The 18,686-nt window shown below is 45.2% G+C and overlaps 1 protein-coding gene across 2 annotated transcripts in view; it reads right to left on the bottom strand.

Annotated features, from left to right (window-relative positions):
* EVA1C (eva-1 homolog C) overlaps window positions 1-5,536 on the bottom strand; it is a 69,378-nt gene extending 63,842 nt beyond the window's left edge. Inside the window, exon 1 of one of the 2 annotated variants that reach the window (XM_077293976.1) lies at window positions 4,981-5,536. In XM_077293976.1, coding sequence (XP_077150091.1) covers window positions 4,981-5,098 — 118 coding nt within the window. In that variant the 5' untranslated portion in view covers window positions 5,099-5,536. The remainder of the gene's footprint in view (window positions 1-4,980) is intronic. The other variant, XM_077293977.1, reaches the window with a different exon arrangement.
* Window positions 5,537-18,686: the final 13,150 nt, after the last annotated feature.

Below are 18,686 nucleotides of genomic sequence, written 5' to 3'. Positions count from 1 at the left end.
AGTATAATACACTCCCCAGTCCTCCATATAGTATAATACCATCCTCAGTCCTCCATATAGTATAAAACATGTCTCATAGTACTCCATATTGTATAATGCACCCCCATAGTTCTCCATGTAGAGCAATGCACTGCCCATAGTAAAATGCACCCTATAGTTCTTCATATAGCATAATGCAGATCCCATATAGTACATATAGTATAATGCACTCCCCATAGTCCAATAGAGTATAATGCAACCCATCCCTCAGAGTATAATGCAGCCACACCATAGAATATAATGCAGCCACCCCATAAAGTATAATACAGCCACCCCATAGAGTATAATGCAGCCCCCTCAAAGAGTATAATGCAGCCCCCTCATAGAGCATAATGCAGCCCCCCATAGAGTATAATACAGTCACCCATAAAGTTTGATGCAGCACCCTCATAAAGTATAATGCAGCACCCTCATAAAGTATAATGCAGGCCCCCATAGTGTATAATGAAGCCCCCCATGGAGTATGATGCATCCCTCTAATAGAATATAATGCAGCCCCCATAGAGTATAATGCAGTCCCCCATATAGTATAATACAGCCACCCCATAGTGTATAATGCAGCCCCCTCATAGAGTATAATGCAACCCTCCATAGAGTATAATGCAGTGGCATGTATGATGCTGATATAGTTGAATGCATAGAGGGCTGCGTGGTCGAGTGGTGTGCCGCTATTAGTGGATGCCACTGGCTGGGGGCCACTGGGGGGTAATGGCCCTTGGCAGATGCCTAGTCTGTTTGCCTCTAATGCCGGCCCTGATCAGGGGCAGAACTAGAAGAGCATGGGCCCCATAGCAAACGATTACATTTTTCTCCACTTATCACCACTGCACATCGTCGCCAAGCCTGCTTCCGGTGCTGCCTGATCTGATACCCATCTACCCACTCATCAGGGTTGAGCCCCACCTCAGTGCCATCCACTCTGACAGCACTTGTACTTGTACAGTGGGTGGCACTACAAGAGGACCCAGAGATTACCCAGTATAGGGAGAGAATCCTGAGAACCACACAGAAGACCTGATTAGCTAATCCGTTGGGTGCAAGAAGAGCGATGTACAAGTTTAGCTACCCTTTATTGGTTCATACCCTAGACCAATTGGCATTAACCACTGAGCCAGTCCAGACCTCCAGGGACAGTGCAGTCATAATAAACCACTCTGGTAAGATGTATATCAATGAGAGTATAATTGGATACCAAGGGTGAAGGAGGTACATTTTGTTATCCCTGGAAACCCTTCATTATAAAATTCTTAATTTCCTTCAAATGCACCCTAGCCTAGACATTTCTGATATTTCTCCTTCAACCCCACAGAAAGTCGAAAGTGGACAGTAGCTACTGTACAGGTCACATCATAAGAAGCATTTTTTTATTTAGCCGCCGTGTTAAATTCCCATTGTGAATAAGAAAAGTGAAAAGCTGGAAAAGAAAAGCCAGAACTCATTGTAAGATTTCCTCCTGCACGCTGGCTGTGAGTGTGAGAACTTGTACATGTGCAGGATAGGGAAGGCCAAGGAGGCCAAACGTAATGTTGTTTTATGCATTCCCTCACAGCAGGCATGGAAGCGATTAGAGAACGTGCAGGGAGGGATAAGAGAAGGCAGGGAGATAGCTAAAGGAGAGATCTGATCCTACAGATGACACCGAGCGGAAAACCCAATGACCCAAGAAAGAATTCCCTACAATAATCCCACCACTGCAAATGTACAATCTCCAAGGAAGGCGAATGTTCTTAGTCATGGCAAGAACCAACTTTAATGTGCCTTCAATTCCTACCAAGCCGAAGCCACCTAATACTAGGTTGATGGAGGTCACTAGTCAGCAGGCTCTACCGGCAAACTGATGTCTACAAGGACAATCGGTGTATTTCAAGTCTCGATATGTTAGATTTTAACAAGTCATTAGTTTTTCATTGTAGAAATAAGCAGAGCCAGTGCTATGTGGTGACTGCTAATAGCCATCTTCCTATACCAATAAAAATATACCGTTGGATGAGTTACTGGAGAATGATATAAGTAAAAAAGAAATTCAAGGTGATCCCCCCCCCCATAATACCAAGGTGGTGCTCTCAATATTGCTGTCAGTCCTGGCCCTATACAGCAGGACATCTCCTTCAGTCCCACCATATCCCATACTGTGTGCCGATAGATGGTCACGCATCTCTTGCTTGTATGATGTCTTAAATAGCCATATTATCGCTGTCACACGTCTTATGCCTGTGTAACATCTTCTATAGCTATACTGTACTGCTGCTACCAGCGCTGGCCTGATACAACCATAAGTCTCCTTGCCAGTTCTATCATATTGTATATTGTGTGGCTGCACCACTGCCGGTAGGCAGCCACATATCTCCTGCCTGTCCATTGTGTTATATACGTAGAGTAGTGTACATCTGCTGAGAACTCTATTCTGTGCAGAGATATGAAAACCTGAAATAGCTGCCAAATGGATAATTTTTGGACACCGTTTGTTATGTTTCCAAACAGTAAACCAGTTGTTGATCGCAAAAAGGAATGAGTTTTAATCTTATTTGCAGATTTTTGACAGGCTTGTTAAAAAGGCTATCATTTCTTTATTTTTCAAACAACAAACCTGCTGCTACTCACCAAAAAGTGATCATTTTTGGACCGACAATTGTCAAAAAGCCCTGGCTTCTTCCATGTACACTGCCTGTGGATAAAAACTGGCACTGCTGGCATTTGCCCCCCAAAAGAGATAATTTGGGGATATTTTTTACATTTTAAAAACCATCAGTCCAAAGTCCATCAGTGCAGTGTGTTATTAAGCAGGTGTTTAGTTACCACCTGTTATTATCTCTTTATAAAAAGTTGAGCACAGCACTCAGCAGCCCCATAGGGAATGAATGGAGGGCAGGTAGAGGATGCACTTTGCCGTTCCATACTAATGGGGATAACATTTTCCCAGTCTGTGAATCGGTGTGGACTCCAGCGCCATCGGACCCTCACCACTAAACGAGTTGTCACCAATTCTTTGTATATGGCGACGTGTCGTGTGACAGCACTTCTCAAAAAAGCCACATGATAAAAAATATCTGTGCAACTGAGTCCTATTTTATTATTTTAGATAATCAGTTTGCTGTAAAAAAGAAAAAAATATCCAAATTGCAAATAAGTCGCTCAATCAGCACCACCATTATAGTCTATTGCCATGGTCGTGCTCCCAAATTCTGTTTTGAGGGGGGGGGGGAGTAAGTCCTGATGTGACCACTGAACGTGGGCAAGAATGCAGTGTGAAAGCCCTACAAAGATGACACCTGCCCTGTGTGGAGCGGGCTCAGGTCCCGAGTCTGCTCCTGACAACTGCATCCGGCATGTGTCATTGGTAAGGGTTGGAGAGGTAGTTGCACAGCAGACATTTATGGCACAGCCTCTCCGCATTCACTTCTAAGGGAGTCACTGTCACTGCGGTCAGGCACCAGTTGGAATGGACCCTGTTCTTAGGAATAGGAGGAACATGGATCTATTGGATATTTATGCCATGCCACATGGCATGTACGTCTCTCATGAGACAAGGGAGAGAACTGAGTGCTTTCAAAGTTGATGTATTAGAAGCAGGAAAAATATTCAATAAAGAACTCAGGACCCCTGAATGGGGCGAATTGTGATCACTAGACGACTTGGTCAGAGCATCTCCATAATGGTAGGATTTATGGATTGCTCCTGGTAGGTAATGGTGGCTAATATCTACCAACTCAAAAACAACCAGGGTTTCCAACCATCCAGAAATTCCATAAAAAGTAGAGCACTTTGTTCTCCTCTTCATAAAAAATGTGATGCCTCAGTGATTTGTCTTTTAAAGCTGAAGAAAGCTGTACAGGCTTTTATTATTTTAATTCTTATCATTTTACAGGTCACGGTGGACGCTTCTCATGCCTTTATATCAGAATCAAAGGTTGCAGAAATGTATATAATTATTTATTATTAATTTATTCATTCTATTTTTACTATTATTATTATTTATTTTTTATTTATTTATTTTATTTTTACTGTTATTATTTATTTATTTTTAATTTATTTATTCTATTTGTACTATTATTATTATTTATTTATTTTTAATTTATTTATTCAGTTTTTTTTTTTAAACCTGACTGCAAGTATTTGGGGCTAATAAAACCTTTTTTTGCAATTGGGTTTCGTTAACCATTTTGCACCCTTTGCCTTATATATCCTCTGTGTTGCACTGTCTATCGCTGGCTACAGTATGTATTAACTGAGAATCTGTCAATGAGCTCATTCTAGGACAAGACAGATTGCATCTCTTTTATCTGTCTATCTCTGTGCTCCTCTCAGCCGATTTAAGACAACTTCAAGGTTGACTGTGCTGGGAAACAAAGTGCCTGTCAAAGTCAAATGGGCCAAAACGTTTAATAAAACATTTCAAAAAATAATTTTTAGCTCAAAATATTTGTGCTTAAAAAAATGTGTCCCTTTCTTCTTTATTTTTCTTTATTTTTTTTTATATAGCGCTAACATGTTCCGCAGCGCTTTACAGTTTGCACACATTATCATTGCTGTCCCCGATGGGGCTCACAATCTAAATTCCCTATCAGTATGTCTTTGGAATGTGGGAGGAAACCGGAGAACCCGGAGGAAACCCACACAAACATGGAGAGAACATACAAACTTTTAAATTATCTATAATAGTTTTCCTATGTGTCAGTAAAAAATGTTGGATGTTCGTGATTTTTTTATGAAACGGAGAGCTACGTTGGCAAACCTGAAGGATCGGCAACCACGTTATGGTCGCCCACAGTCACTTAGAGAGTGAAGGTTAGCTGATTTGGCCTAATTCTTCAGATGAGAAGAGATTGTTACAAAAGTTTCTGCTGGTTATGATAGAAAGAAAAATAGCTTGCTATTAATGATGCAACGTAACCTAATAATATTCTGCGTCATCACAAGGTCTCTCCATTAGTGACGACTCACCTGAGAAATCCGCCAGGGCAGAGACCTCCGTGGTCCAGAGCAAGAAGATGCAAAGGGCAATGCTGGTGCGGATCACTGGCTTCACCTGTCTCCCTTCATACCCATCTCGATTGATCATGATGTGGAGCTCCTGCCTGGGGACTCACATGATCTGATCTTCTATCCAGCCAGTCCTGGGAAACAAGGGGTCATGTCTCAAGGACCTGTAGATCCGAGCTGTCAGGGGTCTTCATATACAATGTGACTCAGTGCTCATTCTTCATTGACTATGTGCTGTCCTTCACACACCCCCTTTCTGGATCTGTTCTTACGTGTCCTTATAGCTCTTACATCATTCCAGAAGGGGCAGCCAGGTAATCCAAGGGGGCACAGGAGCGCCCTAAAAGTGGTTGGCCCCGGGGCCGGTTGCGTATTAGTAAAAGGGTCCAGCTTCCTTTTCAGTAGTCTGGGCCATCATCAGTGATCAGGGGGAATAAACAGAGGAGCCCTCCCTGCTCTGGCTGCACGTGGAATGTTTGGTGACCCAGACATATCCTCCCACTTACACAACTTCTTCTGTTTGGGAGTCAATGGGGCTTGGGAACATGTGCAACTGAAGCCATCTAGTGGCAAGCTGCTACGCAAATGTTATTTGTGTTTTTGGGAAACGCATGCCAATCAGAAATAATACATGTTCTGCACTGGAGAATAACTGGGAAATCATCCTGTCCCTTACTGGGATGATCCCATAATATTCACAAGATGTAAAGAGATAAAGCTGCTAAGAAATGGATGTGGCGACTTGAGCAGCACAATGTCATGTGTCTACGACTCAAGCTGCTTAATCTCCCCACAGAATTTTCACGCATCACTGCTCATAATTTCTATTGTCTTTGTGGGAAGAGACTGTTTATTTTACAGCCAAGTTACAACAAATGTTTTATCAAGGTACAAATGTAAACTACATGGAGAAAAGTATTGGGACACACGTCTTAATTATTGAATGCAAGTTTTTTCTTCAGTCCAATTGCCCCCAGTGTATGACATATGGGTCCTCACCCCTTGTGTATGAGATCCAGGCCCTCGCCACCAGTGTATAACATCCGGGCCCTTGTCACCTGTGTATAAGATCCAGGCCCTCGCTCCCAGTGTATAAGATTAAGGCCCTCACCCCCAGTGTATAACATCCGGCCCCTCACCCCCTGTGTATAAGATCCAGGCCCTCGTCCCCAGTGTATAACATCCAGGCCCTCGCCCCCTGTGTATAAGATCCAGGCCCTTGCCCCCATTGTATAACATTTGGGCCCACGCCCCCAGTGTATAACATCCGGCCCCTCGCCCCCTGTGTATAAGATCCAGGCCCTTGCCCCCAGTGTATAACATTCGGGCCCACGCCCCCAGTGTATAACATCCGGCCCCTCGCCCCCTGTGTATAAGATCCAGGCCCTTGCCCCCAGTGTATAACATTCGGGCCCACGCCCCCAGTGTATAACATCCGGCCCCTCGCCCCCTGTGTATAAGATCCAGGCCCTTGCCCCCAGTGTATAACATTCGGGCCCACGCCCCCAGTGTATAACATCCGGCCCCTCGCCCCCTGTGTATAAGATCCAGGCCCTTGCCCCCAGTGTATAACATTCGGGCCCACGCCCCTTGTGTATAACATCTGGCCCCTTGGCATGGCTGGGGGAATTTGTTGTGGAAGAACTTGACTGGCCGCCCAGAGTCCTGATGTCAACCCCATCCAACACCTTTGGAATGAACTAAGACGAAGACTGTTAGAGCAGCTGTTTCCCCCAACATCTGTGTCTGACCTCATAAATGCTCTTTTGGATAAATGGCAAAAATTTCCAGACACCTCCAAAATCTTGCATGGAGACAGAAAAGTTGGAGTTATTATAACTGCAAAGGGACCAATTCCCTATTAATTTTTATGTAGGGGTGTAACTGGGGGGTAGTTGAGAAATTGCTCTGGGCACAGTCAGCAGAGGTAGTCAGGTTGCCTAATATGGTGGTCCTAGGTGTCTCTCAGGTGGCAGCATTTTGATGCCCATGAGTAGGATTCGGCCGTTCTCCGAGCCAGTTGTCAAACTGACTGCTGGCTGAGAGAACATGTACAAGGCCGATTCCCTTCATTCAATTGTACTGAATCGAGTACAATTGAAGCCCTGAACACCGGCACTTCTGAGGTCAGGGCAACGTCAGCTGTTATGGTTCTCAATGGCAAGAGAACATAGCCCAGCAAACATAAGAACTAGCTCTTGGAAGGATGGAAACTTAAACTGACCATGAACTAAACCTGCCGCACAACTAACAGTAGCCGGGTAGCGTTGCCTGCGTTTTATCCCTAGACGCCCAGCGCCGGCCGGAGGACTAACTAATCCTGGCAGAGGAAAATATAGTCCTGGCTCACCTCTAGAGAAATTTCCCCGAAAGGCAGACAGAGGCCCCCACAAATATTGGCGGTGATTTTAGATGAAATGACAAACGTAGTATGAAAATAGGTCTAGCAAAATTGAGGTCCGCTTACTAGATAGCAGGAAGACAGAAAGGGCACTTTCATGGTCAGCTGAAAACCCTATCAAAACACCATCCTGAAATTACTTTAAGACTCTAGTATTAACTCATAACATCAGAGTGGCAATTTCAGATCACAAGAGCTTTCCAGACACAGAAACGAAACTACAGCTGTGAACTGGAACAAAATGCAAAAACAAACAAGGACTAAAGTCCAACTTAGCTGGGAGTTGTCTAGCAGCAGGAACATGCACAGAAAGGCTTCTGATTACAATGTTGACCGGCATGGAAGTGACAGAGGAGCAAGGCTAAATAGCGACTCCCACATCCTGATGGAAACAGGTGAACAGAGAGGATGATGCACACCAGTTCAATTCCACCAGTGGCCACCGGGGGAGCCCAAAATCCAATTTCACAACAGTACCCCCCCCTCAAGGAGGGGGCACCGAACCCTCACCAGAACCACCAGGGCGATCAGGATGAGCCCTATGAAAGGCACGGACCAAATCGGAGGCATGAACATCAGAAGCAGTCACCCAAGAATTATCCTCCTGACCGTATCCCTTCCATTTGACCAGATACTGGAGTTTCCGTCTGGAAACACGGGAGTCCAAGATTTTTTCCACAACGTACTCCAACTCGCCCTCAACCAACACCGGAGCAGGAGGCTCAACGGAAGGCACAACCGGTACCTCATACCTGCGCAATAATGACCGATGAAAAACATTATGAATAGAAAAAGATGCAGGGAGGTCCAAACGGAAGGACACAGGGTTAAGAATCTCCAATATCTTGTACGGGCCGATGAACCGAGGCTTAAACTTGGGAGAAGAAACCCTCATAGGGACAAAACGACAAGACAACCACACCAAGTCCCCAACACAAAGCCGAGGACCAACCCGACGCCGGCGGTTGGCAAAAAGCTGAGTCTTCTCCTGGGACAACTTCAAATTGTCCACTACCTGCCCCCAAATCTGATGCAACCTCTCCACCACAGCATCCACTCCAGGACAATCCGAAGATTCCACCTGACCAGAAGAAAATCGAGGATGAAACCCCGAATTACAGAAAAAGGGAGACACCAAGGTGGCAGAGCTGGCCCGATTATTGAGGGCAAACTCCGCTAAAGGCAAAAAAGCAACCCAATCATCCTGATCTGCAGACACAAAACACCTCAAATATGTCTCCAAGGTCTGATTCGTCCGCTCGGTCTGGCCATTAGTCTGAGGATGGAAAGCAGACGAGAAAGACAAATCTATGCCCATCCTAGCACAGAATGCTCGCCAAAATCTAGACACGAATTGGGTACCTCTGTCAGAAACGATATTCTCCGGAATACCATGCAAACGGACCACATTTTGAAAAAACAGAGGAACCAACTCGGAAGAAGAAGGCAACTTAGGCAGGGGAACCAAATGGACCATCTTAGAGAAACGATCACACACCACCCAGATGACAGACATCTTCTGAGAAACAGGAAGATCCGAAATAAAATCCATCGAGATGTGCGTCCAGGGCCTCTTCGGGATAGGCAAGGGCAACAACAATCCACTAGCCCGAGAACAACAAGGCTTGGCCCGAGCACAAACGTCACAAGACTGCACAAAGCCTCGCACATCTCGAGACAGGGAAGGCCACCAGAAGGACCTTGCCACCAAATCCCTGGTACCAAAGATTCCAGGATGACCTGCCAACGCAGAAGAATGAACCTCAGAAATGACTCTACTGGTCCAATCATCAGGAACAAACAGTCTACCAGGTGGGCAACGATCAGGTCTATCCGCCTGAAACTCCTGCAAGGCCCGCCGCAGGTCTGGAGAAACGGCAGACAATATCACTCCATCCTTAAGGATACCTGTAGGTTCAGAATTACCAGGGGAGTCAGGCTCAAAACTCCTAGAAAGGGCATCCGCCTTAACATTCTTAGAACCCGGCAGGTAGGACACCACAAAATTAAACCGAGAGAAAAACAACGACCAGCGCGCCTGTCTAGGATTCAGGCGTCTGGCGGACTCAAGATAAATTAGATTTTTGTGGTCAGTCAATACCACCACCTGATGTCTAGCCCCCTCAAGCCAATGACGCCACTCCTCAAAAGCCCACTTCATGGCCAAAAGCTCCCGATTCCCAACATCATAATTTCGCTCGGCGGGCGAAAATTTACGCGAGAAAAAAGCACAAGGTCTCATCACGGAGCAATCGGAACTTCTCTGCGACAAAACCGCCCCAGCTCCGATTTCAGAAGCGTCGACCTCAACCTGAAAAGGAAGAGCAACATCAGGCTGACGCAACACAGGGGCGGAAGAAAAGCGGCGCTTAAGCTCCCGAAAGGCCTCCACAGCAGCAGGGGACCAATCAGCAACATCAGCACCCTTCTTAGTCAAATCAGTCAATGGCTTAACAACATCAGAAAAACCAGCAATAAATCGACGATAAAAGTTAGCAAAGCCCAAAAATTTCTGAAGACTCTTAAGAGAAGAGGGTTGCGTCCAATCACAAATAGCCTGAACCTTGACAGGATCCATCTCGATGGAAGAGGGGGAAAAAATATATCCCAAAAAGGAAATCTTTTGAACCCCAAAAACGCACTTAGAACCCTTCACACACAAGGAATTAGACCGCAAAACCTGAAAAACCCTCCTGACCTGCTGGACATGAGAGTCCCAGTCATCCGAAAAAATCAAAATATCATCCAGATACACAATCATAAATTTATCCAAATAATCACGGAAAATGTCATGCATAAAGGACTGAAAGACTGAAGGGGCATTTGAAAGACCAAAAGGCATCACCAAATACTCAAAGTGGCCCTCGGGCGTATTAAATGCGGTTTTCCACTCATCCCCCTGCTTAATTCGCACCAAATTATACGCCCCACGGAGATCTATCTTAGAGAACCACTTGGCCCCCTTTATGCGAGCAAACAAATCAGTCAGCAGTGGCAACGGATATTGATATTTAACCGTGATTTTATTCAAAAGCCGATAATCAATGCACGGCCTCAAAGAGCCATCTTTCTTAGCCACAAAGAAAAAACCGTCTCCTAAGGGAGATGACGAAGGACGAATATGTCCCTTTTCCAAGGACTCCTTTATATATTCTCGCATAGCAGCATGTTCAGGCACAGACAGATTAAATAAACGACCCTTAGGGTATTTACTACCCGGAATCAAATCTATGGCACAATCGCACTCCCGGTGCGGAGGTAATGAACCAAGCTTAGGTTCTTCAAAAACGTCACGATATTCAGTCAAGAATTCAGGAATCTCAGAGGGAATAGATGATGAAATGGAAACCACAGGTACGTCCCCATGCGTCCCCTTACATCCCCAGCTTAACACAGACATAGCTTTCCAGTCAAGGACTGGGTTATGAGATTGCAGCCATGGCAATCCAAGCACCAACACATCATGTAGGTTATACAGCACAAGAAAGCGAATAATCTCCTGGTGATCCGGATTAATCCGCATAGTTACTTGTGTCCAGTATTGTGGTTTATTGCTAGCCAATGGGGTGGAGTCAATCCCCTTCAGGGGTATAGGAGTTTCAAGAGGCTCCAAATCATACCCACAGCGTTTGGCAAAGGACCAATCCATAAGACTCAAAGCGGCGCCAGAGTCGACATAGGCATCCGCGGTAATAGATGATAAAGAACAAATCAGGGTCACAGATAGAATAAACTTAGACTGCAAAGTGCCAATTGAAACAGACTTATCAAGCTTCTTAGTACGCTTAGAGCATGCTGATATAACATGAGTTGAATCACCGCAATAGAAGCACAACCCATTTTTTCGTCTAAAATTCTGCCGTTCACTTCTGGACAGAATTCTATCGCATTGCATATTCTCTGGCGTCTTCTCAGTAGACACCGCCAAATGGTGCACAGGTTTGCGCTCCCGCAGACGCCTATCGATCTGGATAGCCATTGTCATGGACTCATTCAGACCCGCAGGCACAGGGAACCCCACCATAACATCCTTAATGGCATCAGAGAGACCCTCTCTGAAATTCGCCGCCAGGGCGCACTCATTCCACTGAGTAAGCACAGCCCATTTACGGAATTTCTGGCAGTATATTTCAGCTTCGTCTTGCCCCTGAGATAGGGACATCAAGGCCTTTTCCGCCTGAAGTTCTAACTGAGGTTCCTCATAAAGCAACCCCAAGGCCAGAAAAAACGCATCCACATTGAGCAACGCAGGATCCCCTGGAGCCAATGCAAAAGCCCAATCCTGAGGGTCGCCCCGGAGCAAAGAAATCACAATCCTGACCTGCTGAGCAGGATCTCCAGCAGAGCGAGATTTCAGGGACAAAAACAACTTGCAATTATTTTTGAAATTTTGAAAGCAAGATCTATTCCCCGAGAAAAATTCAGGCAAAGGAATTCTAGGTTCAGATATAGGAACATGAACAACAAAATCTTGTAAATTTTGAACTTTCGTGGTGAGATTATTCAAACCTGCAGCTAAACTCTGAATATCCATTTTAAACAGGTGAACACAGAGCCATTCCAGGATTAGAAGGAGAGAGAGAGAGAGAAAGGCTGCAATATAGGCAGACTTGCAAGGATTCAATTACAAGCACACTCAGAACTGAAGGGAAAAAAAAAAAAAATAAAAAATCTTCAGCAGACTACTCTTTTCTCTCCTTTCTCTGTCAATTAATTTAACCCTTTGGGGCCGGTCAAACTGTTATGGTTCTCAATGGCAAGAGAACATAGCCCAGCAAACATAAGAACTAGCTCTTGGAAGGATGGAAACTAAACTGACCATGAACTAAACCTGCCGCACAACTAACAGTAGCCGGGTAGCGTAGCCTGCGTTTTATCCCTAGACGCCCAGCGCCGGCCGGAGGACTAACTAATCCTGGCAGAGGAAAATATAGTCCTGGCTCACCTCTAGAGAAATTTCCCCGAAAGGCAGACAGAGGCCCCCACAAATATTGGCGGTGATTTTAGATGAAATGACAAACGTAGTATGAAAATAGGTCTAGCAAAATTGAGGTCCGCTTACTAGATAGCAGGAAGACAGAAAGGGCACTTTCATGGTCAGCTGAAAACCCTATCAAAACACCATCCTGAAATTACTTTAAGACTCTAGTATTAACTCATAACATCAGAGTGGCAATTTCAGATCACAAGAGCTTTCCAGACACAGAAACGAAACTACAGCTGTGAACTGGAACAAAATGCAAAAACAAACAAGGACTAAAGTCCAACTTAGCTGGGAGTTGTCTAGCAGCAGGAACATGCACAGAAAGGCTTCTGATTACAATGTTGACCGGCATGGAAGTGACAGAGGAGCAAGGCTAAATAGCGACTCCCACATCCTGATGGAAACAGGTGAACAGAGAGGATGATGCACACCAGTTCAATTCCACCAGTGGCCACCGGGGGAGCCCAAAATCCAATTTCACAACAGTCAGCAGCCTGATTAGGTAACCTTATCAGGCTGCTGATATTCCTTCTGCGCTGCACAGGATGATTACAGTTGTCAATAAGGTAAGATCTCCAATGAAGCCAAAGATACAAATAAGTTTTATTGGGGCAGTGAGACAGTATGGTGAGGGAAATGTGAGGGGACAGTAAGAAGAGAAAAGTGTGAGAATACATTTTGGGGGATGAATGAGGGGACAGTAAAAGTGTGAGGGCTCTTTATGAGCAAAAAGTGTAAGTAGACAGTATGGAGGGAAAAAGGGTGAGAAGACAGTATACAGTGGAAAAGTGTTACAGTATGAGATGGTGGCGAGGGAGCAGTATAGGAGAAAAGTGTGAGGAGACATTATCTGGAGAAATGTGTGAGGAGACAGTATGGTGGTAGAAGTATGAGGGGACAATATGAGGCAGAAAAGCGTGAGGGGGCACTATGGGAGAAAATTGAGGAGACAGTATAGGTGGAGAAGTTAGGTGGGATAGTTTTGGGGAAGTGTAAGGGGAAAGTATGGGGGACAGTGTGAAGGGACTGTATGAGGACAAAATGTGGTAGGTGACAGTATGGGGGAGAAAAGTGTGAGATGAGAGTATGCAGGGAGAAAAGTATCATGGGATAGTATGGAGAAGAAATGTGAAAGGGAATAATGTAGGGAGAGCATGTGAGGGGCAGTATGGGAGAAAAGTGTGAGGAGACAGTATGGGGCGCTCCAGAAACGTGTGATGGGACTGTATGGGGAAAGAAATATTTGAGGGTACAGTATGGGGGTAGAAATGTGTGAGCAGATGGTATACAGGGGAAAGTGTGAGGAAACAGGGTTGGGAATTGTGAGGGGACAGTGAAAGGGAAGAAAAGTATGAGAGGACAGTAAGGTGGTGAAAGGTGTGAGGGCAAAGTATGAGAAGAAAGTGTGAGTGAACAGTATTAATGAAAAGTGTGAGGAGAATGTATGGGGGGAAGTGTGAGGAGACAGTAAGGGGAAACAAATGTATGAGGGGACAGTATGGAGCAAAAAGTGTGAGATGACTGTATACAGGAAATTGTGAGGGGACAGGATAGGGGGAATGTGAGGGGACTGTACTGCGGAAAAGTGTAAAGAGACAGTATAGGAGGAGTGTGAGTAGTCACAGTATTGAGATTGAGTATGGTGAGTGGGCATTATAGAGGGAGGCAGCATGGAAAGACAGTGTGAGGGCACAGCGAGGAGGGGAAAGTATGCAGGTGAGTGTGAAGGAGGATACAGTGTAGAAACTGGGTAATATATTTAGGGGGGCATTGTGAGGGGACAGTGTGAATAAGGTGCCCAGTATGGGAAGGGGGCAGCATGCTGTGGGACACTTAAGATAGGGACAGTGGAGTGGTTAAAACTAATAAGGAAGAAGAGTGTGACGATTATAGCTAGTAAGGATAGACAGTGGTGGTTATAGTTCATAGGGGCAGTGTGGAGTCAATATTTTATAGCAGATGAGAATGTGGAGGACATGTATCATAAGAGGGACTGTGAGGGTCATATTTTTTGAACAGAGCACAATGAGGGGCAATTATTTATTCAACGGCACATGGAAGATATTGTTATTCAGGAACATGATAATGACACTGCTAGTTTTAAGGATGTTAGGGCTGGCGGAACGCGCCAAATAATATGAAGGAGGCTATAAGGTGCGTTTGCAGCCCGGGGTCCACCGTGCAGAGATGTTACCTGCTGCTCGGTAATGGCGGACAGTATACAGCGGTATAACAACACACATGGATTAACCTCACCTCACAGAGCCGCAATACCGCAGTGTGAACGCTAGTGTTTGGTCACAGTACTCTGCCCCAAGGACACGGGCTTAGAGGTCCTCTACACCACTAGCGCTCGGTGCCAGAAGAAACTAAATAAAAGATTTAGCGCACTGAGTGCCCTTCTGAGCTTTGCACTGTGCCTGAAAACTATTTCCTGATTACATGTAGAGTATTGGCACACTCAGGAAAAAAATGAACCTCAGTTTGTTGTAAAAAAAAAATCCTATTAGGCAATAACCCCTTAAGCCCCGAGGGTGGTTTGCACGTTAATGACCGGGCCAATTTTTAAAATTCTGACCACTGTCCCTTTATGAGGTTATAACTCTGGAACGCTTCAACGGATCCTGATGATTCTGACACTGTTTTCTTGTGACATATTGTACTTCATGGTAGTGGTAATACTTCTTCGATATAACTTGCGTTTATTTGTGAAAAAAAAAATTGGGCGAAAATGTTTAATATTTCGCAATTTTCCAACTTTGAATTTTTATGCCCTTAAATCACAGAGATATGTGCAGCGCCCCAGAGTCCTGGTCGTTGCAGTACTGTGGCTCCGCCACTATGGGGAGCCATGGTGCGTCCGATGGCACTGAAGGAGTTCATCTGACCAGGTATCACAGACACCAATACATTTCACAGTCGGGCCTCCAGGGGGAGCTAAGGGTTCTATTCATTAGGCCACTCCTCACATACTGGTAAAACTGGGGGTCAGGCAGGAAGTTAGGAGAGAAGCTGACTGGGTCGGAACCAGGCAACACCTTGTGGCAGAGGGTGTTGTAGGGGAAGAGACAGTAGGGTCTTTGTCAGGGGTGGGATCCTGACAGAGGCTTGGCATTGAAAAGAACGTAACGGGTCCGCGCCAGCTCCGGGAAGCGGCGGGACCCAAGAAAGGACTAGAAGCGAGATAGATTGTGCTGAGTGAGAAACGAGATCAAGCAATAGGAGAATTCCAGTAGGGGTCGTGCTGTAAGACCGGAGCAACACCCTACTGAGGCGCACTACCGGTGGCCGGAACGCCGAGGGAGTATTATAACATTCAGCTTCAAGCAATACTCTAAACAGCGGCAGGACAGTCAGTTTAAGGCGGGCTGTCTAACACATATCACCTATGAAGTCTTGGGAGGCAATTGCGGGAGAGGGGCGTCTCTAGGGTCCCGGAAGAACTCCAGGCCTATCCGACAAACGGGTGCCGTTCTAACTGTAACATCAGGAAGGGACGGAAGATTAGAAGAACATCATTTAATCGAGTTGTGAGGGAACTTAAGAAACAGACACAACGGTTGTGGGGTACTTTCCGTAAGCACAGCAGGGGAGGACTACAACACATAGCGCTAAGAAGGAAGGCACCGATTTCCACCTGTGAAGTGAACTCTGGAGGTGCCATCGGACCGGCCGGACTTGCGCAGCCTGGTGAACCGTATTCTGGACTGAGGACTCAGAGATCTCCAGTAAAGAGGTAAAGAGACTGCACCCTGGTGTCCTCGTTATTTACCGCGACCTGCACCCCACAACTGCACCGTTACAACACCACTTACTGCACCGGACGTCCCCCACTGACAGACAGGGCCACGGACCGGGTCTAGCCACCGTGACAACCCCAGGACTGAGACCCAGAGGCCCGGCTCAGGGTACCCCTCGGCCCTGCGGCGGTGTGGGGGCGCTCCATATGTCACGCAAAATACTTAATAAATAACATTTCCCACATGTCTACTTTACATCAGCACAATTTTGGAACCAAAATTTTTTTTTGTTAGGGAGTTATAAGGGTTAAAAGTTGACCAGCAATTTCTCATTTTTACAACACCATTTTTTTTTTAGGGACCACATCTCATTTGAAGTCATTTTGAGGGGTCTATATGATAGAAAATAACCAAGTGTGACACCATTCTAAAAACTGCACCCCTCAAGGTGCTCAAAACCACATTCAAGAAGTTTATTAACCCTTCAGGTGTTTCACAGGAATTTTTGGAATGTTTAAATAAAAATTAATATTTAGCTTTTTTTCACACAAATTTTAAATCAGCTCCAATTTGTTTTATTTTACCAAGGGTAACAGGAGAAAATGGACCCCAAAAGTTGTTGTACAATTTGTCCTGAGTACGACGATACCCCATATGTGGGAGTAAACCACTGTTTGGGCGCATAGCAGAGCTCGGAAGGGAAGGAGCGCTATTTGACTTTTCAATGCAAAATTGACTGGAATTGAGATGGGACGCCATGTTGCGTTTGGAGAGCCTCTGATGTGCGTAAACATTGAAACCCCCAAGTGACACCATTTTGGAAAGGAGACCCCCTAAGGAACTTATCTAGATGTGTGGTGAGCACTTTGACCCACCAAGTGCTTCATAGAAGTTTATAATGCTGAGCCGTAAAAATAAAAAATCATATTTTTTCACAAAAATGATTTTTCGTCCCCATTTTATTATTTTCCCAAGGGTAAGAGAAGAAATTGGACTACAAAAGTTGTTGTGCAATTTGTCCTGAGTACGCAGATGCCCCATATGTGGGGGTAAACCACTGTTTGGGCGCATGTTAGAGCTCGGAAGGGAAGGAGCGCCGTTTGACTTTTCACTGCAAAATTGACAGGAATTGTGATGGGATGCCATGTTGCGTTTGGAGAGCCCCTGATGTGCCTAAACATTGAAACCCCCCACAAGTGACACCATTTTGGAAACTAGACCCCCTAAAAAAGTTATCTAGATGTGTGGTGAGCACTTTGACCCACCAAGTGTTTCACTACAGTTTATAATGCAGAGCCGTAAAAATAAAAAATCATATTTTTCCACAAAAAACTATTTCTTAGCCCCCAGTTTTGTATTTTCTCAAGGGTAACAGGAGAAATTGGACCCCAAAAGTTGTTGTCCCATTTGTCCTGAGTACGCTGATACCCCATATGTGGGGGGAACCACCGTTTGGGCGCATGGCAGAGCTCGGAAGGGAAGGAGCGCCATTTGGAATGCAGACTTAGATGGATTGCTCTGCAGGCGTCACGTTGCATTTGCAGAGCCCCTGATGTAACTAAACAGTAGAACCCCCCCACAAGTGACCCCATATTGGAAATTAGACCCCCCAAGGAACTTATCTAGATGTGTTGTGAGAACTTTGAACCCCCAAGTGTTTTACTACAGTTTATAACGCAGAGCCGTGAAAATAAAAAATCATTTTTTTCCCACAAAAATTTTTTTTTTAACCCCCCAAATTTTTATTTTCCCTAGGGTAACAAGAGAAATTGGACCCCAAAAGTTGTTGTACAATTTGTCCTGAGTACGCTGATACCCCATATGTTGGGGTAAATCCCCGTTTGGGCGCACGGGAGAGCTCGGAAGGGAAGGAGCACTGTTTTACTTTTTAAACGCAGAATTGGCTGCAATTGAGATCGGACGCCATGTCGCATTTGGAGAGCCCCTGATGTGCCTAAACAGTGGAAACCCCCAATTCTAACTGAAACCCGTTTTTTTTTGTGGGACAAGATGACGTTTTCAGCGGTACTATGGATATTTATATCTGTCGTTTTGATCGTGTGTTATTCCACTTTTTGTTCGGCGGTATGATAATAAAGTGTTGTTTTTTGCCTCTTTTTTTTTTTTTTAACCGTGTTCACTGAAGGGGTTAACTAGCAGGACAGTTTTATAGGTGGGGTCGTTACGGATGCGGTGATACTAAATATGTGTACTTTTATTGTTTTTTCATTATTATTTAGATAAAGAAATGTATTTATGGGAACAATATTTTTTTATTCTTTATTTAGGAATTTTTTTTTTTTTACACATGTGAATATTTTTTTTTTTAATTTATAACATTGCCCCAGGGGCGGCATCATGTTATGGGGTCAGATCGCTGATCTGACACTTTGCAGAGCACTGTGTCAGATCAGCGATCTGACATGCAGGGCTGCAGGCTTACCAGCGCTGGCTCTGAGCAGGCGCTGGTAAGCCACCTCCCTGCAGGACCCGGACGTAGCCCCGTCACTGGGAATTAATTCCCAGGTCACCTCGACGGGAT

Source organism: Ranitomeya variabilis, chromosome 3 (assembly GCF_051348905.1).
Source record: "Ranitomeya variabilis isolate aRanVar5 chromosome 3, aRanVar5.hap1, whole genome shotgun sequence".
In the NCBI taxonomy this organism is placed as follows: Eukaryota; Metazoa; Chordata; class Amphibia; order Anura; family Dendrobatidae; genus Ranitomeya; species Ranitomeya variabilis.
This window is presented reverse-complemented; position numbering and strand designations above follow the sequence as displayed.